The sequence below is a fragment of the Patagioenas fasciata genome, chromosome W (genome assembly GCF_037038585.1).
Source record: "Patagioenas fasciata isolate bPatFas1 chromosome W, bPatFas1.hap1, whole genome shotgun sequence".
Classification (NCBI taxonomy): Eukaryota; Metazoa; Chordata; class Aves; order Columbiformes; family Columbidae; genus Patagioenas; species Patagioenas fasciata.
This window is the reverse complement of record NC_092559.1, coordinates 53,268,698-53,295,134: the sequence shown is the minus strand read 5'-3', so window position 1 is coordinate 53,295,134 and position 26,437 is coordinate 53,268,698. Positions and strand designations below refer to the sequence as shown.

Genomic DNA, 26,437 nt, shown 5'->3' with positions numbered 1-26,437 from the left:
GAAACTAAAAGCTGGGCACGTTGCATGCAGTGATGTACTGGTTATGATGTGACTCAAGTGATGGAGAAATTTATATCTACAGGTTTGCTCATACCAGGCAAGTCAATCCCAGCCAGGCCTAGGTAGGTACACAGCCACCCCAGTGCTTCCACAGAGCTCACCTCGGGCAAAGTAGAAAGATTGCTCCGCGGGCCCCCCCCCCCCCGTGACGGAGCCCGTGGGCTCAAGAGCACTGGTATTTGCAATTCGCATTTGCAACCCTCTCCCCCTCTCTCTAGTTCTCCGTTCCCGTCTTGTTCTACGAAGAGAGACCGCGAGGTGTGTGTGTGTGGGGAGAGAACAGGCAAAAACACAATAGCCCGAAAATGCGAGAGGCTGGCACCACCCTAGTCCAACAGCAGCAGTATCCGCTCACAGCAGCAGGAAAAAATAACCGAGCTGTAGCGATGCAAGCACGCGTATTACCCTTTTTTCCCCCCCCCGCCTCTCTTCCTAGCTCTCCCAATGGCGTGATGGGAGGAGGCGGGGGTTGGGGTGTCACGTGAGAGCAGGAGGCTGGGGCTAGTGATCCAAGCTGGAGGGGAAGATGGCAGCGAAGAGACAGTTTCCGTTATTGGCGGCTGAATGGCCTGTCGATTTCGAGGTGCTGGAGGATGGCAAGAATGTCTTTGCTAGCCCCGTGTCCACCATGGAGGTGAGAGCTCCCCCTTTCTTATAGCTGCCCTCTCTCCTTCCCTGGTACAGTCTATTACTGCGGGGTCCAGCCGTTGCCCAGGTACCTGTGGTGGAGTGCGACGGTGCCGACGCCCATCGGGCACTCCCTGACTACCGGGGATCCCTTCCCAGCCCCATTTCGGCCTGGGAGCTGCGGCCCTCGCCGCTCTTTTCTCTGGGAGCGGAGACTCCTTAGCCCTTACCTTTTATTGGGGAGAGTTGCCTCGCCAGGGGACCTCTGGGACCCTTAGCCCCGCGTGGACTCAGTCGTTCCTCTGAAGTCCTTCTACTGACCAGAAAACAAACAAAAAACCACAAAGAAACAAAAAAACGCAGGAAAAGCGTGGAGGAGTATTTCTCCAAGTATCACACCTGTAGTTGTTGAGAGAAATCAAGAGACTGAAAGATCTAAAAATGTGTGGTGAATACATCTATAAACCGCTCTTGGTTTCTGTGTCAGGAGTCTAATAAAAAACTCCCAATGTGTAAATACTTCATAGTTTTGAAAAATGTCATGTGTTTATTAAAGCAGATTTTTTTTTTTTTCGAAGTTGTGGCCATATTTCACCTGTGCTAGTCTCTTATGGAAAAACTTTGTTCTCTCTGTAAACAGTTATACATTTAAGAAGAAAATTGTTTGTGTTCCTCATCACCTGAAGAGTTTTCTGTCTCTGACCTTAACAGTAATAGGATCAGTGCATATTTGTTTTGCTCTGACTGTTGTTTGTCCTTAAAAAGGTCAGTAAGTAAAGAGGCTCTTAAATGTGTTTTTCAAAGATACTTGCCTTCTCTGAAGTAGCTTAAAAGTTTAGTGGGGTTGTTGTTGGTTTTGTTTTTTATAGGTAATCCATGCAATGCTACAAAAACAATCTGTGGAAAAATACTGTGAAGGATGTGATTTGTGAACTTGCAGTAGAGTTCTGTACATCTCTGTGTGGTACAGTGTATATTATTAGAGTTTTGTTTTGTACTTTCAGAAAAATGCAATAAACCAGAAATAATTTCTTTATTGATGTGTTCTTGAATTAACCCCCCATGAGATGTAATAGAATTAATACCTAGACCACAGTCAGTCTAACAATGAAAAGTCCTCATCTTAATGATAAAAAATGGATACTGTAAACTTTTATAGCTGGAAAAACTAGCGAAGAAATGCACTTTCTCTTTATTGAGTGGTTTGGTTGACAGTTCTGTTGTGCTGCTTTGTTTTTGTAGTAATTTTATTTGGAAGTTGTTAAGTAGCAAAGGGAAACCTCATTGCTTAAAGAGAAACTTTGAAGACAGCTTTTTTGACTTGTAATCAGCTAGAGTGCTTAGGAAAGAACCCTGTTCTTGTGAATTTCTAGCAAATTTGGAAGGAAGAGATAATGAATATTGAACTTGAACTTCTCCCTAGTTTAAAGCTAGATTATTTAACTTAAGCATCCAAGGCACCTTAGTCTAGAGAGGAATGATTACATCATGGTGTGGGTCTAATTAAACTTATGTATTTGAGTGTTGTAGTGGTGTTGTAGTCCTATAACATTCTAAGAAGTAGCTGTTTCTACGTGGCAATGGCAGCTCTATTAAAGTAAAAACAGAGCTGACTAAATCCTGATCATGTGATTGTTTGCTGATTAACTAGAGAGGAGAGCATGGCAGGTGACAGTGAGGTCCAAGGCCAATTTATGTGAAGGTTATGGTGCTTTGAGAGGGTTCCTAACTCTTAATCTTGGAGCTGTTTCCTTGCTTTTTGTTTGATTAATTTCTGTTCTTGTCTCCCTCCTTTTTTTTTTTTTTTTTTTTTCCCCCTTGCTTTCATTCTTTTTGCACCTCGCAGAAGACAAACTGTTATGTTTTTGCCTATAATTTGGCTAAGCTAAGCAGTGGAAAAACTGTAAGATTGCTAATAATTCTTCCAAATAGCTTCAGTCTTAGCATTTGTTTTATAAGAGGAGATTTTGTTAACTCACCTAACTTTGTTCCAACAAAATATAAATTTCGTGTATATTATGAACAGAAATTTCTTATGGCTGCAAGCAGCTGTGCATTGTTTAAATGGAGTTAACTTGTTCACTTAATCTCTGAAAAACTGGTATGGAGCACTTGGAGACGTTTTTCTACATAGAAAAAATACTAAACAAAATCTAAATATAAGCCTTTCCAAAAGGACCTTCATAATCAAATTATATTCAGAATGCTAACGAACTTATTCTAGATATTTCTGTAGCAGTTTTTCATGTAAATTAAACTTGAGGAAATGGGTATTTATTTTTTTTTCTGACAGAAATGAAAAGAGCTGATGACTAGTTTGTATCCTTTATTCATTTTTATTCCCCTAGGAGTGGGAAATGGAAATTGCTGACTGGGCTTCCTTTCTGTACATCTTGCTTTGTTTCTTTACAGTGAAAGAATGTTTACTGCAATACTTATAGACTGATATGTGACAACTGGTTCTCTGCTTTTTCACTTTTTTTTTTTTTTTTAACAGTCAAGTTCTTCATCTACAGAGCCAGCAAGTCTTCCTGCAGAAGAATTCAGCACAAACTCTAATGGTCCAAAGCCAGCAGAAGTCATGCCAGATGATGATAGAGAAGACCTCTTTGCTGGTAACTGCTTTTTTTCTTCTAATGTGGCTGCATAGACTATTTTCCTCTTGGACTTAAAGGAGTGTACTTTTGTGAGGAGGAGGAAAACCTTTTTATGCTGTGAAAGGTAATTTCTATGTTTGTAAGGAAATATGAAGCAGTACTCTTGCAATGGAAACTTCAGTTTTAAGCTTAAGCAATTTAATATTGTTGTAAATCTTAACCATTGTTCAACCTGTTGAAGATATACTTTCTGGAAAATTCATTAAGTAATGCTTTCATTTGGATATTAGGAGTATAACTAGTCTTTGTCAATCATTCTTTATTGGATTCAATGATCACCTATTTAATTAAAGTCCTATGATCTTCTGCAATATACTGTCAAATTTATGAACTTGAAATAGTTTGCCTGGATGTATTCCTGTGCAACCTGCTCTAGGTGTATCTACCTTAGCAGATGAGTTGGACTAGATGATGTCCAAAGGTCCCTTCCAACCCCAACCATTCTGTGATTCTGTGCAAGAAAAGTAACATGCTATAAAAGTAAAAACAGCTGAGATTCTTTGCACAAAGTTTGTTCTACTGTTGTTAACACATTTAGCTACTGGTTGAATATTATTGTAAAACTGTTTTGAAATGTAACCTTTTCTTTTTGAACTGCAAGTAGAAGACTTAATCTTGCTTATTAGTGAAAATAAAGTCATATGTGACTTCTCTTTAGGGGTAGATGAGTCTTGTTTAAATTTCAACAGTAAATTAAAATTGAGGATTTTTTTCACCAAATTTGTATGTTGTCATCTCAGTAGTAAACACTTCATTGCACTCTTGACAATGCTTATTTTTGTAATGGAACTATGAAGAGTTACATACTAAAGTAATGGCACTTGGAGAAACTTATTTGATAGAAAATTTAAATTTAAATGTCTTAAGATCTTGACAGTGATGTACAGGATTTTTTCTTGTGGGACTCTAGCTTTAGTTAAGTTTGATTACTAAATACAGGTTTCTGTGTGAGATATACTGTTGCTGCATAGTATGGCAGTGTTAGCTAGCTTAGTCTTGCATCTGGACAGGAACAACCCCAGGTTCCAGTATAAGTTGGGGAACGACCTGTTAGAGAGCAGTGTAGGGGAAAGGGACCTGGGGGTCCTGGTGGACAGCAGGATGACCATGAGCCAGCACTGGGCCCTTGTGGCCAAGAAGGCCAACGGCATCCTGGGGTGCAATAGGAAGAGTGTGACCAGCAGGTGAAGAGAGGTTATCCTCACCTTCTGCTCTGCCCTTCTGAGGCTATATCTTGAGTACTGTGTCCAGTTCTGGGCTCCCCAGTTTAAGAAGGACAAGGAATTACTGGAGGGAGTCCAGTGGCAGGCTACAAAGATGATTAGGGATCTGGAGCATCTTTCTTATGAGGAAAAACAGAGAGCTGGGTCTGTTCAGCCTGGAGAAGAAAAGGCTGAGAGGAGATCTTATTTATTCTTATAAACATCTAAAGGGTGAATGTCAAGAACATGGGACCAGACTCTTTTCAGCGGTGGACAACGATATGATGAGGGATATATATTTTATGGTGTTTGTTGTTGGGAGGGGGCAGCATGTTCTTTCTGGATCTCAGTAAGAAAGGCCCAACAACAAATGGCTTCATAAAATACTCATTTTAATAAGAAGGTTAAGTCTTGCATCCCTTCAGATGGTGGGAACCCCATGATCACCATGATCATGCAGCATCAGATGGACTTCAGCTGGGTTTCTCCCATGACATGCTGCTCATGACATGCTGTTTGTGGAGGGGAGCTCCTTCTTTTTGTTCATTTGAGCTATTATATAATTACAATTTTGGGGAATATTTAACATACAATACATCTATATCAAGAAATGATTGCATAAACATAAGATCAGTATTGAGTTAGTAATTTCATGGTCTTTGCTGCCATCTAGCATCCTTTTACAGGTACCACAGTCTCTTTCAGGGGGGCTTCTGAGGGTCTTTTCATGTGTCCGTTGGTCGACCACATTGGCAGGTCTTCATGGAAGCACAAATAGTACACACTTAATAAGTAATTGATTAGTTTCTTACTTACATTACATCTAGTCAAGTATAAGCTAAGCACTCTACTTCTAAATAATATATTACTTAATCTTCTGTGTCCAGCTTGTCATGCAGGAGGATCTAAAACTTGAAAAATATCCCCTCCCTTTGCTGGTGGTTAGAAAGCATTTATCATGTTAACTGATTAATAATGGGTATGTCCTTTGTAACTTAATTGTAGTATACATTAATTTAGCAGCTTCTCTTCAAAGGGGTTTGTGCAACACAACACGGGCCTGGATGCCAAGCTGTACGTGCACCCCAGCACAGGCTTGGGCCTCCTCAAGTTAACTGTTGTGTGGATCACTGACTCCTCAGTGTGTAGTCATCTCCCAGTCAGGATCACTACTTTCTACCCCTTGATCCACACAGAGTTCACCTTTCCCAAAGATATATTTTAAGTTACAGGTTATATTAATAACATACAGGCTTCTAATGACCTAAGTATGAGACCAAATAGAGCAGATATGACCTGTTCTAGATCACTAACTCCTCAAATACAATGTCTTCTGCAAAGCTCCCAATGTGTGGTGGGGGGAGGGGGGGGCAGGGCAGGTGGGCACAGATGACGATAATGTTGGCTTTTTGTTTGTGGGGTTTTTTTTGGTCAAGAGACTACTGTAGTAACATTTGTTCAGATGACTGCTATCTTAAAACCTGGTCATCCATAAACTTCTTATACAGAGTTAAGAACTAAATCTAAAAAGTTCTAAAATGTTGTCCTGAAGTTCAATGTGTAGCTGAAACTGAAGAAATGTGTCTTGGACTGTCTGTGCAGGACATAGCTATGCCTTCTGCTTCTAATTCTCATAGGTGACAAGAGTAAGGCTGTAAAATTATATCAGTGTTCTGTCACCTTTTCAGAAAAAAATAACATTTTTTTCCACTTCTCTAGTCTGGTAAAATATTACTTTTCAGGTGTTTTAGGAATGGATCCTCTCATGCAAGCATCTAGCTTCTGGGGAAAAGTGTTTTTCTGGGGACATGTTTTTGTTATTGTTGGTGGTTTTTTTAGCTTCAGGTCTAGATAGATTTGCTTTAGACCTTTATTTCTCAGAGTTCATACAGAAAAAGATGATGCTAATTCTGTGGAGCAAACAAAACATTTATTTGAAGCCCAGCTGAACAGCAGAAGTTCTAGCTAATAGTATCTGTCAGGCTGTTGTCATGTGAAGTGTCTAATCAGAGTAGTTGTGTAAATGTCTGGTTGCTTTTTAGAAGCTGGTTATTCAGTTCCAGGTTTGTTTTGGAAGAAACATTCAAAGGCATTTGAACCTACAGTTTTGAAGTCAAAAGAAAACCTTATTCGTGGCTGACTATCCTGTTAATACTATTTATAGATTTGTTTAGGTTGGAAAAGACCTTTAAATCATCAAGTCCAACCATTAACCTGACACTGCCAAGTCCATCTCTAAGCTATGTCCCCAAGTGTCACATCTACATGTCTTTTAAATACCTCCAGGGATGGTGACTCAACCACTTCCCTGGGCAGCCTGTTCCAGTGCTTGATAACCCTTTTGGTGAAGACATTTTTTCTAATATCCAATCCAAACTTCCCCTGGCACAACTTGAAGCCATTTTTTCTCATCCTATCACTTGCTACTTGGGAGAAGACACACCCTCCATGCTACAGTCTCCTTTCAGATAGTTGTAGAGAGCAATAAGGTCTCCCCTCAGCCTCCTTCTCTCTAAGCTAAACAACCCCAGTTCCTTCAGCCGCTCCTCATAGGACTTGTTCTCTAGACCTTTCACCAGCTTCGTTGCCCTTCTCTGGACATACTTTTGTACTGAGGGGCACAAAACTGGACACAGTGTTCAAGGTGCAGCCTCACCAGTGCTGAGTATGGGGGATGATCATTTCCCTAGTCCTGCTGGCCGCACTGTTTCTCACAGAAGCCAGGATGCTATTTGCCTCCTAGTTGGGCTTTGACCCCTCTAATTTTCTCTCTGCATAACTTCATGGCATCCTTGTAGTCCTCCTGAGTGGCCTGCCCCTTCTTCCAAAGAATCTTTTTATTCCTGGGTTCCAGGCAAAGCTCTCTGTTCAGCCAGGCTGATCTTCTTCCCCACTGTCTTGTCTTTCAGCACGTGGGGACGGCTTGTTCCTGTGTCTTCAAGATTTCCTTCTTGAAGAATTTTCAGCCTTCCTGGACTCCTTTGCCCTTCAGGGCTGTCTCCCAAGGGACTCTGTCAACTAGCCTGCTAAACAGGTCAAAGTCTGCCCTCTGTAAGTCCAAGGTAGCAGTTCTGCTGACTCCCCTCCTTCTCCAAGAATCTGAAAGTCTATCATTTCATGATCACTGTGCCTAAGATGGCCTCAAACCATTACATCACCCACAAGTCATTCTCTGTTTGCAAACAACAGGTCCAGCTGGGCACCTTCCCTAGTTGGCTTACTGACCAGCTGTGCCAAGAAGTTGTCTTCCACATACTCCAGGAACCTCCTACACCAGGGATGTCAAACTCATTTTCACCGGGGGCCACATCAGCCTTGCGGTTACCTTCAAAGGGCTGAATGTAATTTTAGGACTGTATAAATGTAGGAGTAGTAGCTGATTGCAACAGACAAAGCTGCTGTTGAAGCATGCAACCACCTGGGTTTTTGGCTGTGGGATATGTGGATATTCCTAGAAGTGGAAAGTGCTTGCAAGCAAGCCTATGGGAGGTGTGACCAGGGTGATTAACTGCTCTGCTTGGTGGCCAAGCTGCAGGAGGAGGTGAGCAGACTGAGGAGTATTTGAGAGTCTGAGAGGGAGATTGATCAATGGATCCATACTCTGTCATCTATGATGTATAGAAGCCAACTCAGTGTGGCCACTATGGATGCAGGTCCAGGATCTGCTTTGTGCCAGGAGCAAGGCAGAGTTACAAGGGATAAGGAGGGGTGGTAAGAGATACCCATGATTGGAGTGATGGGATGGAGGGCTACAGGCTCTTCAGGAGGGATAGGCAGAGCAGGTGGGATGGAGGTGTTGCGCCATATGTAAGGGAGAGGTTTGATTATACAACCCTTACAGTTAGTGACGATGTGGTCTGGGTGAGGATTAGGGGGATGGAAAACAACGGAGATGTTGTAGTGGGTGTCTACTACTGGTGACCCAGCCAGGATGTAAGGACTAATGAGTTATTCTATATGCAGTTAAGAGAAATTTCAGGATTGATAGCTCTTGTCCTTATTGGAGACTTAAGCATCCTAGACATCAGCTGGGAATATCATACTGCTGTGATGCGCAAGTCTTGAAAATTCTTGAAGTTTGTTGGAGATAACTTCTTGTCACAGATACTCAGGGAACCAACTAGGAAAGATGCCCTCCTAAACTTGTTGTTTGTGAATAGAGAAGGACTTGTGTGGGATGTGATGGTAGGTGACTGTCTTGGCCACAGTGATCATGAAATGGTTGAGTTTAAAATTTTCAGCCTAATGAGAAAAAGGGACAGCAGAGTTGCTACCCTGGACTTTGGGAAAGCAAACTTTAAGCTGTTCAGGGAGCCTCCTTAGCACAGTGTACTCTGGGAATCTGCTTTTGAGGGCTTAGGAGTCCACAAGTGCTGGTCAGGTTTTAAGAACCACCTTTTAGAAGCAAAGGAGCAGGCAATCCCTTTGTGTCAAAAGTCAAGCAAGCGAAGCAGAAGACCAGCTTGGCTGAACAGGGAACTCCTCATGGAACTCAAGAGGAAAAAGATATTGTATGATATCTGGAAGCAAAATCAGGCTTCACAGAAAGATTACAGAGCCATGGTTTGTATATGCAGGGAGAAGACATGAAAGGCCAAAGCTCAATTAGAGTTGAAACTGGACAGCTGTGTCAGATAACAAGAAGGGCTTTTTAAAGTATGTTAATAGCAAGAGGAGGTCTAAAGAAAATAATGGACTGACACTTGTTGAAGATGGTCACTTGAGTAACAGGGATGAAGAAAAAGCAGAGGCATTCAATGCTTTTTTTTGCTGCAGCCTTTAATAATACTGATAGACCTTGGGATGCCTGGTCCCCTGAGTCAGAGGACCACAAGTGTGGGAACAGTGACTTTCCATTTGTGAACACTGAAGTTGTAAGGGACTAACTGTATCAGCTGAATGTTCACAGGTCCATGGGGCCTGATGGGATTCATCCCAGAGTACTGAAGGAGCTAGCAGATGTTATGGCAGGACCCCTCTTGATCATCTACCAAAGGTCTTGGGAGCCTGGAAGAGGTCCTTGCTAACTAGAAACTAGCCAACATTACTCCAGTCTACAAGAATGGTGTGAGGGAAGACATAGGGAACTACAGACCTGTTAGCCTAACCTCAGTACCTGAAAAAATTATGGAGACTATTATACTGGGTGCTATTGTAAGGCATTTAAAGTCTAATGCAATCATCAGGCACAGTTAACATGGGTTCATAAAGGGGAAGTCCTGTCTAATTAATTTGATCCCTTATGACAAGGTCACCCTCCCAGTGGATGAAGTGAAGGTGTGGATGTAGTTTTTCCGCATTTTAGTGAGTCTTTTGATACTGTCCCTCACAGCATCCTTCTGGACAAGTTGTCCAACTATAGGATGAGCGGGTTCAGGGTGAGCTGGGTGAAGAACTGGCTGAAGGGTAGAGCTCAAAGGGTTGTAGTGAATGGGGCTACATCTGGCTGGCAACTGGTCAGCAGTGCCATTCCTTGGGGTTCAATTCTAGGGCCAGTTTCATTCAATATTTTTATCAATGATTTGGATGCAGGAGTTGAATGTACCATTAGCAAGTTTGCTGGCAATACCAAACTGGGAGGTGCTGTTGACTTTCTTGAGGAACAGGAAACCTTGCAGAGGGATCTAGATAGATTGGAGCATTGGGCGATCATCAATGGCATGAAATTTAACAAGTTGAAATACCAGATTCCGCACCCAGGATGAAGTAATGCTGGGCGCAAGTATAGAGTGGGAGAGGAGTGGCTGGAGAGCAGCCCTGCAGAAAGGGATCTGGGGGTGCTGGTTGACAGCAGGCTTGATATGAGTCAGCAGTGTGCCCTGGCAGCCAAGAGGGCTTCATCCTGGGGTGCATCAAACACAGTATAACCAGCTGGTCAAAAGAGGTGATTAACCTGCTATATTCAGTATTGATGCAACCTCACCTTGAATACCGTGTGCAGTTCCGGGCCTCACAATTTAAGAAGGATGTGAAGGTCCTTGAATGTGTGTAGAGGAGAGCAGCAAAGCTGGTGAAAGGGCTGGAAGGAATGTCCTATGAGAAGTGACTAAGGACTTTGGGTTTGTCTAGCTTGGAGAGAAGGAGGCTGAGGGGCAACTTCATTGCTTCCTGTAGCTTCCTGAGGAGTGGAAGTGGAGAGAGAGGTGCTGATCTCTTCTTCTTAGTATCCAGTGGCAGGACACATGAGAATGTTTCAAAGCTGCGCCAGGGGAGGTTTAGACTGGACATTAGGAAGCATTTATTTAACAGATAATAGAGAGTGGTCAAGTACTAGAACAGGCTTCCTAGAAAGGTGGTCAATGTCCCAAGCCTGTGAGTCTTTGAGGCATTTGGACAATGCCCTTAATAACATGCTTTAACTTTTGATTAGGTCTGAAGTGGTCAGGCAGTTGAATTGGATGATCTTTGTAGGTCCCTTCCAACTGAAATAGTTTACTGTAAATGTATGGTTTCCTGGTGGTCAATATCAATTAGTGGAGGGAAGAAAGCATGAGGGGTTTGTGGAGCAGAGATATGCATCCTCTTTAAATATAGATGTACTATCTACAGTCTGAAGAAAGTAAAAATAAGTAGTTAGTCCTACTGGTCAGAATGCTTCATCTACTAATATTTGTATTTTACGAGTTGTGTAGTTTTGGTAGGAGGTGTATATATTTAAATTCTCTTGGTATGCTCAGTTATCAGCCTAAATGACTTCATTAGCTGTTCTTCAGACTACAAAAACTACATTTGACATAGGCACCGAAAAAGAACAGTCTGTGGTGGAAAAATGTCATTAGTTTTCATGATATGTCATATAGAAATGAATGACTTAGCAGTTTTGTGACTATTTTAAAAGACTTTACCTGGCAGCATATAAAAAAAAAATTGAATACTTAATTTTATTTTAACCTGGTTTTCACTAGGAACTTGTATGTTGCCTCTAGTTCAACCGACACATTTAGAGAAATTATCTGAGAGACTAATGGATGTTACTTATAAATGATCTTATTAAACTTCTGTATGATCATTTTAATGTGCATGCTTGGTATCTTTTCTGGTGCACATCTATCTCTATTGTAAAAAAAAAAAAAAAAAATAAATTGTGAACTCAAAATCTTTATCTAGAAGCCACAGAAGAAGTTTCATTGGACAGTCCAGAGAGGGATCCAGTACTTTCTCCAGAACCTACTCCTGCAGTCACTCCTGTAACACCTGCTATGTTAGTAGCTCCCAGAATGGATTTGAAAAGTGTAACAGCCCATGTGATTTTTGATAGATCCAGAGAAGAGGTACTAAGAAAATTTTTAAGTTATGTTTTGACGACTATGGAAATGTCTTGTTGGGGAGTGTGTGTGTGGTGTGCGTTTGCTATTGTTGTTGTGGCGATTGGTTTTTTTGGTGTTTTTTATGGTTATGGGTTTTTTTGTTTGTTTGGTGTGGTGTTTTTGTTGTTGTTGTTGTTGTTTTTTGTTTGTTTGTTTGTTTTTTTATGCAGTTCCTAAATTACTCACAGGCTCATTCTTTGGTAAAGAGAAGTTTGCAAGAGAACAACTATTCTGTTTATTTTGTTTTTAATATGTATTTGTCTCAATATAATGAGTATTCATTGCTTAGGTGATGAGAGATCTGTAGTGTGAGGAGTAACATGCTCCATTCCTAAAGGATAGGTATTGTAAAAGTGTGTGAAGGGACCAAGTGTTGAGCTAGATGGAGGAGAAATGTTAAAGATATTTATTAATTCATACTAGCATGTTACAGGTTTTAACTTGGATTTCTGAAGCCGTTGTTAATGAGGAAATGGAGGAAACAGTCGTTAACATTATTCTGCATACTACCAAATAGCTGAGGCTGGAAGTTTTACCACTTAATTTGCTGTTTACATTTGGCATTCCATTCAAAGTCAGTGCATTGGCAAATACCCTTCATTCTAGACAATGTTCTTGGAAAATGTCATTGATGAATGAGATTTATCAAACAAGACTTGCCTGGGACTCGAAGATGGCTGCTTCCCTAGATGCCCTAACCTGAGATTTCTTTCTGATTTTCTTCCTCTTCAACCTTGGCATGCTGTCCGACCATGGTGTTTCTTAACTATTTCTGTTCTATCATACTTATTTATATCGCATTAAAGATAGGAAATTCTGTGATCACACAGCTCAAGCAAGTATCTGAAAATTCTCTAGTTGTTGCTTTCCCCATCCCCAACTATTCAACTACAGATACCATTAATAATGAGGAATATATCTGTCTTTTGATTGGAAGCTTATAGAAACATTGCAAGTGAGAACATTTTTGAACCTCTGTGCCTGCTGGAATTGGAGGAGATAAAATGAGCATTTCCCCAAGATAAATGTTTACTAAAACTCTGAGGCAAACAAGTCTGAAGAAGAGGTTGCCACACTAAAAAATTTTCAGGAAGGCTCAAAATTAACAACCCAGATGTGAAATTATGTTCACTTAAAATTGGATGGTAGGTCTAGAAGAGATTTTTAGTCATTGAGACATAATGACTCTTCCTTCCCCTATATCCTTATCTTTGTACCCAAATGTAGTATGAATGTACATTAACTTGTTAAATATGGCATACATTTTTTTCTAGATTCAAGAGGAAGCAAATGGAGATTTGCTTGATATAGAAATCAATGTATCAGACCCAGAGAAAGTTGGTAAGTTACTTGAACCTAGCAAATCGTATGTTAGGCTGTCTTACCTCTTAAAGACTATTCTGAGATTTTAGCATAATTCCTTATTCAGTTATCTTTTGATGGGTTTTAGTATGTAAATAAAAAGCTATTTAATGTGTGTTTCAGGGGAAAAAAGTGTGTGAAAGGATTAAAGTAACTTGCCTTAGGATAAGTATTTTAATTTTCTTGCAGGGGATGGCATGAATGCATATATGGCATATAGAGTAACAACAAAGGTAACTAGTGCAACAAATATATTTGCGAATAACTTTATATCACAGCTGAGTAGATACATCAGTAAGTAATAGCTAAAGTGACTTTTTTTTTTTTTTAAGACATCCCTTTCCATGTTTCACAAAAATGAATTCTCTGTTAAAAGAAGATTCAGTGATTTCCTTGGCTTGCACAGCAAATTAGCAGCAACGTACATGCATATTGGTTACATTGTGCCTCCCGCTCCAGAAAAAAGTATTGTAGGTAAGTTTATTTTCTGTAAGGTTGAATGTATGCATGTACTATAATATGAAATATTTTAATACCAATACAGCTTGTAAAATAAATAGACGTGGAACTTGGTAAAATGGTTTTCCAGCCACTCAGGGAAGAGTGGCTGGAAAACTACCTGGTGGAAAAGGACCTGAGGGTGCTGGTTGACAGCCAGCTGCATATGAGCTGGCAGTGTGCCCAGGTAGCCAAGAAGGCCAACAGCATCCTGGTTTGTATCAGAAACAGTGTGTCCAGCAGGACTAGGGAAGTGATCATCCCCCTGTATTCAGCACTGGTGAGGCTGCACCTCGAATACTGTGTTCAGTTTTGGGCCCCTCCCTACAAGAAAGACACTGAGGTGCTGGAGTGCATCCAAAGAAGGGCAATGAAGCTGGTGAAGGGTCTAGAGAAAAAGTCTTATGAAGAGCAGGTGAGGGAACTGGGGTTGTTTAGCCTGGAGAAAAGGAGGCTGAGAGGAGACCTTATTGGTCTCTACAACTACCTGAAAGTGAAGAGGGTGTCAGTCTCTTTTTCCAAGTAGCAAGTGATAGGTCAAGAGGAAATGGCCTCAAGTTGTGCCAGGGGAGGTTTAGATTTGATATAATTATAGACAAATTTCTTCATGGAAAAGGTTGTCAGGCATTGGAATAAGCTGCCTAGGGAATGGTTGAGTCACCATCCCTGGAGGTATTTAAAGATGTGTAGATGAGGTTCTTAAGGACATGGTTTAGTGGTGGACTTGGCAGTATTAGGTTAATGGTTGGACTCAATGATCTTCTAAGATCTTTTCTGACCAAAACAATTCTATGATTCTGTTCTGATTTACTGTTATGTAAGCAAGCTCTGGGTGTGACTTAAGGTTCTAATGTAGAGACTTTCTTTGGCTGTGGATAAATTGTGAAAACTCACAGACTCTATAGGATCTTTCTCCAAAGATCACAAAGCTCCCACTTTAAACTTGAGCTGCCTTTCCCTCAGTGCTTGGGTGATATTAGTGCATGGTCCACATGCTTATAATTTTGGAGAGTGTGCTGGGTTGGCTGAGATAGGGTTAATTTCCACAGGAATGCCTTTTGGCTGTTGTGGGCAAAGCAGACTTGACTTGAATAATTTAACTTAATTTAAAATATTTAATTACTGATTTGGGTATTGTGGAAAAAAATAAAACAACTACTTAAGGAAAACACTTTTCCTTCCCCTTTCCCAGGGTCAACTTCAGTCCAGACACCTCTCGTCTCCCCTTCATAGTTGCAACTTCCCTTGTTATCAGTGCATCTTACACTCAGTCCCTTCACAGTGAGTCCACAGGTGGTGCAGGAGGTTGGGTTCAGGACAGAGGTTTCTTTCTGCCACTCCTTGTTCCTTACTCTTATCTTCTGCTGCTCTTTCCTTCTAATCGTTTCCTCTGCTCCAGCATGAGTTCCTCCAGAGGTTGCAGTCCCTTCAGGAGTGTACCTGCTCTGGTGTGGAGTTCCCTCTACTGCTCTGGTCTTATTTATTTTTTTCCCTTGATATTTACAGCCCTTTCTTAAATATGTTTTCATAGAGGCACCACAAACCTCTCTGGCTCAGCTTTGGCCTGTGGTGGGTCCATTGTTAGCTGGCTAGAACCAGCTGTGACTGGCATAGGGTAGCATCTGACCTTCTCCCACAGAGATAACTCCTGCAGGGCTTGCCTCCCCCCCCCATACCTTGCCAGTTATACCAAATATATTAATTAAAAAGAAACCGTAAAAAACAACCCAAAATAAAAAAAAAAAAGCCACACACACTTTTTAGAAATTAGAAAATAATAGAATAAAAATATTAGTTATGAGCATACCAATCAATAGACTTATAAACTAAGATTTAATTTATTGTCCTGCTTTATTAGAGTAACTTTTCTTCTGAACACAAGTGACCATTAAGACCGTGACCTTATTTTAGATTGTCTTAATAAATGCAAATTTAACTAGTTTTTAATAACTTTAATTACACTAAATGTATTACAGGAAATTGCATATTTCATAGATCTGTTTCCCACAAAAGTGTGCAGCATGTGGTATTTATGTTCTTTGTATTCTTCGGTGCTTTTCATTGTAATTAGGCTTAAACTTAGCTGAGCTTAATCTTCTAATCATATCAGTTATGTTAATGATTTATTTATGATAACATAAAATCAATATGATGCATTTTTCTTCAAAGGGATGACCAAGGTTAAAGTAGGCAAGGAAGATTCTTCATCTACTGAATTCATAGAAAAAAGAAGAGCAGCATTAGAAAGGTAATGTATGTATCTAACTAAAACTTGTTTAGTGTCAAAGTGAATTTTAATATGCTACATGGGCTCTGGAACTGGGATCTGGACCATCTGTACTTAGGTGGATTCTGGAGTCTGTATGCAGCTGCCCAATTTTTGTGTAGAAATGGAATAATTTCCATTAATAATAGGAAATGTAGACTTCATAGGGAGAATTATAATTACCTCTTTTCAAACAGATAACTTCTTAAAATTCAGGTTGCAGAGAACCAGTAAGCAAACCTTTCTTCATCAGCTTACTTAGACATTGTGATTTTAAGGCATTAAATCACTCCAGTGCAACTATTGAATATAAAATTGACTGTTGGGCAGGGGGAAGGATGAAAGAAACCTTTAGTTAGTTGCAACTATAACATCCTACTGATGACTTATAATGCATTAGTGTGACTAGCTGTATTTTGAAGTAAGAGATAGCAGATCTCTGTCACCCAGCAGAGGGTCCAGAGGAAGACCACAAAATATGATTAGAGTGCTGGAACAGCTCTCCTAGGAGGAAAGACTGAGAGAGTTGGGGTTGTTCAGCCTGGAGAAGAGAAGGCTCCAGGGAAGCCTTATTGTGGCCTTTCATTACTTAAAGGGGGCCTATAAGAAAGATGGGGAAAGACTTTATAGCAGGGCCTGTTGAGATAGGCCAAAGGGTAATGGTTTTAAACTAAGTGGGGAGATTCAGGCTAGACATGAGGAAGAATTTTTTTACAATGAGGGTGGTAAAACTGGAACAGATTTCCCAGAGAGGTGGTAGATGCCCCATCCCTGGAGACATTCAAGGCCAGGCTGGATGGGGCTGTGAGCAAACCTGATGGAGATGAGCCAGGGGTTCCTGAGGTAATAGAAGACAACAGGAAAATGCCAGATAAATACTTCAAAGGAATTAAGGGATGTTCCTCTAAGAAGGTGACACAGCTGACAGCCCAGCTGAAGTGCCTCTACACCAATGCATGCAGCATGGGCAGCAAACAGGAGGAGTTAGAAGCCACTGTGCTGCTAGAAAGCTACGACCTAATGGCCATTACTGAAACTTGGTGGATTCCATGACTGGAATGTGGCTATTGATGGCTACAGGCTGTTCAGAAGGGACAGGCAAGGAAGTAAGGGTGGAGGGGTTGCCCTCTACATCAAGAGATGGATAGAGTGTGAAGAACTGTCTCTGAAGAATAGCCACGAGCAGGTTGAAAGCTTACGGATAAGAATCAGAGACAGATGCAACAAAGGAAACCTCATGGTTGGTGTCTATTACAGGCCACCCAATCAGGGGGAGCCTCTTGATGAAGCCTTCTTACTCCAGCTACAGGAGACATCAGGCTCTTGTCCTGCTGGGGGACATCAACCACCCTGACATCTGCTGGAAAAGTAGCACGGCCAGCTGTAGGCAATCCAGAAGACTCCTGGAGTGCATTGAGGATAACTTCCTAATCCAGGTAATAGACAGCCCTGCCAGGGGGATGCAACAGGGGACCCTGATGGTCACCAATGCAAGTGAGCGAGTTGGCAACGTCAAGATTGGAAGCAGCCTGTGCTGCAGTGGTCATGCACTTGTGGAATTCGCAGTCCTGGGGGATGTGGAACAGGCAAAGAGTATGACTTTACCTGAATTTTAGGAAAGCCGCCTTCCAACTCTTCACAGAGTTAGTCAATAGGACCCCCTGGTAAACTGTCCTCGGAGACAAGGGAACAGAACAGAGCTTGTAGATCTTTAAGAACGCTTTCCATAGAGCACAAGAGCTCACAATCCCTGTCGTGGTTGAGACGGACAAACAACATAGACCAAGTTCTTCCAGGATGAAAGTAGTAGATGCCATTTATTGCCACAAGTGCATTTTTATACAGTTTTACCAATTCATGTGTCTCCTCACTATTGGTTACAAGTTACAGCAGAAACATCTCATTGGCTAATTTTGCTATCATCAGTGTTACTCTTCTACTCCCTTCTCTCTCACGGGTACATCCTTAATATCTCCGGATACTCCTTTACTCCCATCTTTCTCATGGGTAGGCCTTCATATCTTCAAGGCTAATTTCTGTTCCCATGCCCTCCGTCAGGGAATCCATGGACCCACCGTAGTCCCCCCACAATCCCCAGATGTAAGAAAATGGATAAGGAACGCAAGAGGCATGGCTGAATCAAGACCTGCAGGTGAAACTAAAGGGCAAGAAGGAAATGCACAGGCAGTGGAAGCAGGGACAGGTATCCTGGGAAGAGTACAGGGACTTTGCCCGGTTCTGTAGAGGTGGGGTTAGGAAGGCCCAAGGTGCAACTGGAGCTGAACTTGGCAAGGGATGCAAAGAATAACAAGAAGGGCTTCTACAGGTATGTCAACCAGAAAAGGAAGGTTAAAGGAAGTGTACCCCCCAATGAGGAAAAACTGGTAATGACAGATGAGGAGAAGGCTGAGGTACTCAGCAACTTCTTTGCCTCAGTCTCAACTGGCAATCTCTCTTCCCACACCTCTCAAGTGGATGAACTGCAAGACTGGGACTGGGGGAGCAAAGTCCCTCCCACTGTAAGTGAAGATCAAGTTTGTGACCACCTGAGGAACCTGAACATACGTAAATCTATGGGACCTGATGAGATGCATCCCAGAGTCCTGAGGGAATTGGCTGATGTAGTTGCCAAGCCACTCTCCACGATATTTGAGAAGTCATGGCAGTCAGGTGAAGTCCCCGGTGACTGGAAAAAGGGAAACATTGCACTCATTTTTAAAAAGGGTAGCAAGGAGGACCCCAGGAACTACCAACCTGTCAGCCTCATCTCTGTGCCTGGAAAGATCATGGAACAGATCCTCCTAGAAGCTATGCTAAGGCACATGGAGGACAGGGAGGTGATTCGAGACAGCCAGCATGGCTTCACCAAGGGCAAGTCCTGGCTAACCATCTTAGTGGCCTTCTATGATGGCGTAGCTACATCAGTGGACAAAGGGCAGGCTACGGATGTCGTCTATCTGGACTTCTGTAAAGCCTTTGACATGGTCCCCCACAACATCCTTCTCTTTAAATTGGAGAGGTATGCATTTGATGAGTGGACTGTTCAGTGGATGAAAAACTGTCTGGATGGTTGCATCCAGAGGGTAGTGGTCAATGGCTCAATGTCTGGATGGACAAGTGATGTCCTTCATGGGTCCGTATTTGGACCAGTACTATTTAATATCATCATCAATGACATAGACAATAGGATCGAGTGCACCCTGAGCAAGTTTGCAGATGGCACCAAGCTGAATGGTGCAGTTGACATGCCTGAGGGATGGGACGCCATCAAGAGGGACCTGGACAAGCTGAAGAAGTGGCCCCATGTGAACCTCATGAGGTTCAACAAGGCCAAGTGCAAGGTCCTACACCTGAGTCAGGGCAACCCCTGGTATCAATACAGGCTGGGGGATGAAGGGATTGAGAGCAGGCCTGCGGAGAAGGACTTAGGGGTACTGGTGGGTGATAGATTGAACATGAGCTGGCAATGTGCGCTTGCAGCCCAGAAGGCCAATCTTGTATTGGTCTGCATCAAAAGGAGCGTGGCCAGCAGGTCAAAGGAGGTGACTGTGCCCTTCTACTCTGCTCTGATGAGACCCCACCTGGAGTACTGCATCCAGCTTTGGAGCCCTCAGTACAGGAAAGACATGGACGTGTGGAAGAGGTCCAGAGGAGGGCCACCAAGATGATCAGAGGGATGGAACACCTCTCCTATGAGGAAAGGCTGAGAGAGTTGGGGTTGTTCAGCCTGGAGAAGAGAAGGCTCCAGGGAGACCTTATTGTGGCCTTTCAGTACTTAAAAGGGGGCCCATAAGAAAGATGGGGACAGACTTTTTAGCGGGGCCTGTTGCAACAGGACAAGGGGTAAGAGTTTTAAACTAAAGGAGCGGAGATTCAGGCTACACACGAGGAAGAAATTTTTTACTATGAGGGTGGTGAAACACTGGACCAGGTTGCCCAGAGAGGTGGTATATGCCCCATCCCTGAAAACATTCAGTGCCAGGCTGGATGGGGCTCTGAGCAACCTGATCTACTTGAAGATGTCCCTGCTCATTGCAGGGGGGTTGGACTAGATGACCTTTGAAGGTTCCTTCCAACCCAAATTATTCTATGATTCTATGACATACAACTGATATTGTTCAAATACCTTTGCTATGGAAGGGTGTCAGAGAAGAGTCAGAGATCACTCAGATCTCATCTAGTAGTTAGCTTATTGAATTCAAATCACTAAATTTAGGTATGTAAAATATTTAGTAAGTACAGATGGATTTGTGGTCAATACTCTAATATTTATTACATTTAAAGTTAAGCAATGGTCTTTGCATCCCATACTAAGGTTACTATATGTATCTAAATGGTACCTGCATGCAAAAAATGTCACTTAACAGCCTGTTGATGTCTGGTATCAGGTAAGGGATATCTCAGCCCAGGGGTAACTTTGAGAGGCATCCCTACTCAAGGGTGTGAGAGACTAAAAGGGTAATGTCTCAAACATTGTGACAAAACCAGTTCCACAACATCCAGCCACAGGAGATGGGACTTCCTTCCTTCCTTCCTTCCTTCCTTCCTTCCTTCCTTCCTTCCTTCCTTCCTTCCTTCCTTCCTTCCTTCCTTCCTTCCTTCCTTCCTTCCTTCCTTCCTTCCTTCCTTCCTTCCTTCCTTCCTTCCTTCCTTCCTTCCTTCCTTCCTTCCTTCCTTCCTTCCTTCCCTCCCTCCCTCCCTCCCTCCCTCCCTCCCTCCCTCCCTCCCTCCCTCCCTCCCTCCCTCCCTCTTCTTTTGCTTTCCTTTTCATAAGTAATATAGTAATGTAAGGTTTATAGCCCCACATGTGCTGCAAACTTTTTTTGTTTACCAATTGAGCCTAAATAATGTAAATTGTTCTGCTGATACCTAAAATTAAAAAAATAGTAATAAAATAAGTTAATAAGAATAAGGTTCACAGATGTTAGGTGTTAGGCACTTATTAAAATTCTAAAATCTTAACGTTTGGTTTTAGAAGTTTCTTCAATTCACCAATTTTACAATATCACTACCAATTTGTCAATTGGGCCAAACTGCAAAATAAAAGTCTTTTGTTTATAGATCTTAAGTATTGTATATACTCTTTTCCAACCAAGGGGACCAAGGAATCTGAGTCACCTCTCCCCCAGCGATACCTGATACCTCTGGGTGGGACGTGACAAAGTGGTGATCACTGCCATGCAGCCAGCTGCTATAGAGGGAGAGCTGATAGCAGATGACCCTGATGGCTGCACATATTTATAGTGTAAAGTCAGATTTTTCTACTGTGTTCATGCAGTTTCTGCCACTTATCAGCCCAGTCTCCAGACAAATGGTTGTGGGGTTTTGTTTTGGTGCTGGTTTCTTGCTGATAGCCTTGCACAATAGGATTAACTGTGGTTAGGCCTATTTGTTGAGCATCTGCCTGGACCTGAGTTCAGTTAGTTAAAACAGGAGGGGTACTGTTACTGATGTGCTACATCATTCCTTCATGTTGACACAGCTGGTAAAGCCTTTCAAAAGCAACGAGTAAAACTTCTACAACTTATGATCACAGACAGATGAGTCAAGTATACAGAATTAATTTTGGTATGATTTTATAATATACACGTTCTGTGATGTGATTCTGTGTGATTATAATATCATATGAAAACAATACACCATTTAACAGTTTCAGTTTAACTAGAAAATTAATAGAAATCAAAGGTTTTTGATTGTATGTCAAAGAGCATATCTAAAAGATAATATATTAATCTCTTGAGCTTTTGGAGTTCCATAATTGGAAAAATATCTTTGCAGAATCTTGTTGCTACCATCCTTCTGTTAACTAACAGAAGAACAATGAAATGGAGAAATAAACTTAACAGCAGACTCAATTATACTGTTAAGTGGCATTCTTTTATTGACAGCGCTGGGGAGGTCTGGGGATCATCCTCCATAAGTGCTCCAAAGACTGGATGCTCTTGTGTTGCTTATATTCACATAATTATTACATATGCATTACAATTTTTGAAAATTTTGACATCAAATACATCTATTACTAAGAAATAATTTATTATGTTAGCTATAATTGTTTAGTTTCTTACTTACATCTATTAATTATTAGTTAAATATAAACTAAGCACTCTGCTTCTGAACAATGTATTACTTAATCTTCTGTCTCCCTCTTGTCACGCAGAAGGATCTAAAACTTGAAAAATATCCCCTCATTTTGCAGGTGGTCAGAAAGCATTTATCTCATGTCAATTGGTTAATGATGGGTACGTCTTTTATAACTTAATCACAGTATACATGAATTTGGCAGCTTCCTTTCAACATCTGAATTGATACTGACCCTTGAAATACTGATAGGTTGTCCTATCTTAAAATTGTCCATCACTGGAGATTGGTATACAGCTTAATGTTTGCTACTTAAAATTGCACATTCAAGTTACTGAAGTAATTCTGTCAGTTGCAGCAGAACCGTGAAACACATCCTGGCTGTACACCAAGCCTGTTGCTGAAAGAGTGGTGTTATAAGATATGAAGACTTGGAATAACAACTGAGATTGGAGTAATTAGACTTAAGACAACTGAACAACCACTTCCAGACAACTTTAGGTCTCTGTCTGTGAACAGAGATGACTGGTTTCCTCTTTGGTTGGTCACTTGAACAACAGAACTTGCATTAGGAAAAGTTTAATTCACAAATTTGTGTGCATGCTTCAAGTATTGCTTTTTCATTTATTTCTTAAAGGAGTTAAACTAGTATACCGCTTTCAGTGGATGCTAAGCACTCTTCCCATACTGGGAAAGGGACTCCTCAGTACTTTTGATAGTGTTGGGAAGGCTTCACAGTATATTGTTTCTTTTTTTCAGAAACACCATGTAAGTCTTACCTGGCAACGAGCAACTTTTTCATCATGTTCCTAATCCAGTTTTAGCTAGCTTTTCCATTCAGAACCAAAAAGTCACCTACTTACAGAGGTGTTCAAAAGATATTTAGAGGCAGTGGTTATGTTGCTGTTTCCTAAAGCCAAGGAAAACGTATTAATGTGCCCCAGAAAGACCAAAGAAATCTCTTCTAGATTGCTCTTTCTAGATTGCCCAGAGCTATGGGGAAAGTGGCAGGAAAGCTATGTACTTTTTTATTGAATTCACTGAAGTTTATGCCTTAGAATAGTGAACTTTACTACAAGTCTGACAGGTGTCTTCAAGCATACCTCTAGTTATCTTCAGTGAAAAATGTTAGTTGTTTCCCTTGGAGTAAGTGCTGTTCTCTAGCAGCAAAGTTCTAAAGAAAAAGCCCTTTGTTGTGTCAAATTTAACTTGTACTTGCTATTGACTGTCAGAACAAGTGAGGAAAAGTTGAACAATCTAAAGTATGAAATAGTTTCACTGCAACTCTTAGCTTCTTTAGGAAGAAAAATAATGATCTGGTAGCCATATCTAATGGAGGATGGAGAAAATACATTGTGTTTACAATATCAATGTACTCAAACTTTCAGCTTCCAAGCAATTTGTGACTGTAATGGGGCAGCTCTGGTACTTTACAGCCAAGGTTTGAGCAAAACTAAAGCTTTGCAAAAAGTACAAATACTGTTAATGGTGTTATGTTAGTACATCTTAATTAGCAATATTGCATACTTTCTCATACTCCCATGATCTTTTGAGGTTTTTAAGTTTCTGTAAAGCATTTTTGTAAATATCAGACACTTTCCATTAATACATAATATTAAAATCAGTTATGACAAACTTGCAGCAGTTTTTTAGTGAATAAACACTGTAGAAATTTCCCTCTTCTCCTCATATTTGTACAATCAATAGTTTTTTAGATCCAAGCAGAAATACAAAAAATTGCAAAAGGGAATTGCACTGATTTAATTTCTGGGTGGATGAGTTCCGTAGAACTAATTTAGGTTGAAGGCTGTCTAGCCAGTGAATAAATACCAGAAATACCCAGAACAAGTTCAGCTCACTTCTCCAAGACTTCCTTTAAAATTCTAAAACAAGCCAGCCAGAATTAACTCTGTCAAAAAGACTGTTCACTGCACTGTATGAGAATGTGTTTAAACAAGCCCATCTGTTTTCTGGCTTAATTTGGTTGTTGTTAGAGCAGGAAGCTTTTGCTGAGGTGTTAAAAATGTCAAGCATATTATTTTAATACTATAAAACATAGATTTACGGCAAATTATGACACCAAAAGAAGTTTGATGTAAACAAATTAGGTTAGAAAACCACTGCCAGCAACTTATCTTTAGAGATAACTTGAGAAGCGTTCAAACCTCGTTTACATGCTGCCTGCATTGTACTCATTCTTTAACTAAAGGACATTTTCTGTATGTTGTCAGGCACATGAAATCTGTTTTCTTATCTAATATTTTAACTTTTTTTAACTCGTAGGTATCTACAAAGAACAGTAAAACACCCTACCTTGTTGCAGGATCCAGATTTAAGGCAGTTCTTGGAAAGTTCTGAGGTATTTACATTCTTTTAAGTTCCTTACTTTTTTCCAGATATGGTAATGTACAAAGTAATGTACTTTTTATATTGAAACCTAATGTTCTAAATTAATATGAAATCAAATTGGATTGTACCCTTCATGGGACAGAGTGACAAGAGGCTACTTAGGTAATGATGTACAAAGTCTATTGCCTCTACCTCTGATAAATCTTAGGTTGATAGTGACCAAAAGCTATCTGCTGTTCAATGACATCTGACAAGTGAGTTAATCTGTCCCGTTGTGAGTGAAGCTCATCATACACAGAATGAACACCCATAATCAGTGCTACTGAGGGTTAATCAAGATTATGAATTAAACTGGCTCAGAAACAGTTCTTATCTCTAGGAGTCAAGCTTGAGGTTTATTGGCATGATAGTGTGAACAGGCATGCAGTGTTGCTGGCCATGCTAGATCTTTTGTGGATAGAGGACTTCAGTCACCAGTGGTATCAATCTGGCACCTTTCACAAAATTAAATGTATTGTGGAATGGGTTGTCTGTTGTCTCCAAAAACATAAGTCTGTACATGTGCATAGTGGATTTGCTGTAATAGTGGATTGTCTTTTGGCTAATGTCAATATCTTAGCTATGCTAATAAGTCACTGAGGCCTCAATACTGACAAAAGCATCACTGACAGATAAATTATCAGTGCTACTGACACAAAATATCAGATACAAAAGGTAAATGGCCTGACATTGGGACCTTTTTGTACAGCATATTTAGACCAACATTAACAAAGAAAAATATCAGTTTAAAGTTTGTTAACTTACTCCTGAGGATTTCGTAAATACCTCACAAATGCACAGTTCTCACAATACTTATGAGGTAGGTTTTGAAACCTGGCCTATATTTAAAAGCAGAAAGACATCCAACTTTTTATGATCTGTACACAGTATGAATCCTACATTTTAATGATGTGTTTTACAGAATTTCTGTATCTTATTGTAAATCTAAGCTTTTCTGTTTCTGTAGTGGCAGTTTGTAGTATATAGGTGGCTAGTTAGGACCTTTGGCTAGTTCATAACTTCTGACAAGTAGGTTGTTTGTTCCATTTAAATGTAAAGGTGTAGAAGAAAAGTAAATAGTCTATATTATTAAGTTTTCCTTTGAGAATGTAAAAATAGTAAAACTGAGAAATTAGATTCCACTATATTGTAACACATAGGAGTAAAGAAAATAGTCTGTTGTTTTCTTTCCCCATCCATTTAAACCTCCAGCCTTTTAACCAGTCTGTTTGCTCTTATTTGCCATTCACTTTCAGCTGCCCAGAGCGGTTAACACCCAGGCTCTGAGTGGAGCAGGATTATTGAGGATGGTAAACAAGGCTGCTGATGCTGTCAACAAAATGACAATCAAGATGAATGAATCAGATGCAGTAAGAGCTGATTTTTTTTTTACTTGCATAATGAGTCAAATTAATGAGGCTCAACAATTGCATTTTATAGCTGTATAAGTAGAAAATGAGATAGTAATTTCTTTTTGGCTTGGTTTCTTAGCTGTATCAGTTTACCATCCTAGCAATAAATGGATAATTTCCTTCTTTAAAACAAGAAATGCTGTTGGTAATCTAAATTATAATGCCAGACCCTTTCCTTTTTTGTCAGTGGTTTGAAGAAAAGCAGCAACAATTTGAGAATCTGGATCAGCAACTTAGGAAACTTCATGCTAGTGTTGAAGCGTTAGTCTGCCACAGAAAAGGTAACTTTACTTTTATGTGACTGCATAAGCTTAAGTGCTTAGAACTTCAGAAAATGTTAATGAAACAGGAACTTAGTATGTCAGAGCTCTTGACTAACAGTTTTACAGTAAATTTTAATGCAAATATCTTCTAACTCTATCTTTTAGTTTAAACTGCTCTAGTATTTCTGGTATATCTGATTTTAATCTTAATTTTATCCAGAATATATATTATTCCTTCTGTTGAACTTGAAAGTTATGGTATTGATTAGCATAATTTTTTTTCTTGCAGAGATTTAATACCATAATTAGCAAGTGAT

The 26,437-nt window shown here is 40.6% G+C and overlaps 1 protein-coding gene across 2 annotated transcripts in view; it reads left to right on the top strand.

The window, feature by feature from the left end:
• The first annotated feature begins 580 nt into the window (after nucleotides 1-580).
• LOC136115734 (sorting nexin-2-like) overlaps nucleotides 581-26,437 on the top strand; it is a 46,679-nt gene continuing 20,822 nt past the window's right edge. For both annotated transcript variants that reach the window (XM_065861939.1, XM_065861941.2), the window contains exons 1-10: nucleotides 581-694; nucleotides 3,185-3,302; nucleotides 11,654-11,817; nucleotides 13,128-13,194; nucleotides 13,405-13,448; nucleotides 13,548-13,689; nucleotides 15,883-15,961; nucleotides 24,341-24,416; nucleotides 25,702-25,815; nucleotides 26,045-26,138. In XM_065861939.1, the coding sequence (XP_065718011.1) occupies nucleotides 587-694; nucleotides 3,185-3,302; nucleotides 11,654-11,817; nucleotides 13,128-13,194; nucleotides 13,405-13,448; nucleotides 13,548-13,689; nucleotides 15,883-15,961; nucleotides 24,341-24,416; nucleotides 25,702-25,815; nucleotides 26,045-26,138 (1,006 nt within the window). In that variant the 5' untranslated portion in view covers nucleotides 581-586. The remainder of the gene's footprint in view (nucleotides 695-3,184; nucleotides 3,303-11,653; nucleotides 11,818-13,127; nucleotides 13,195-13,404; nucleotides 13,449-13,547; nucleotides 13,690-15,882; nucleotides 15,962-24,340; nucleotides 24,417-25,701; nucleotides 25,816-26,044; nucleotides 26,139-26,437) is intronic.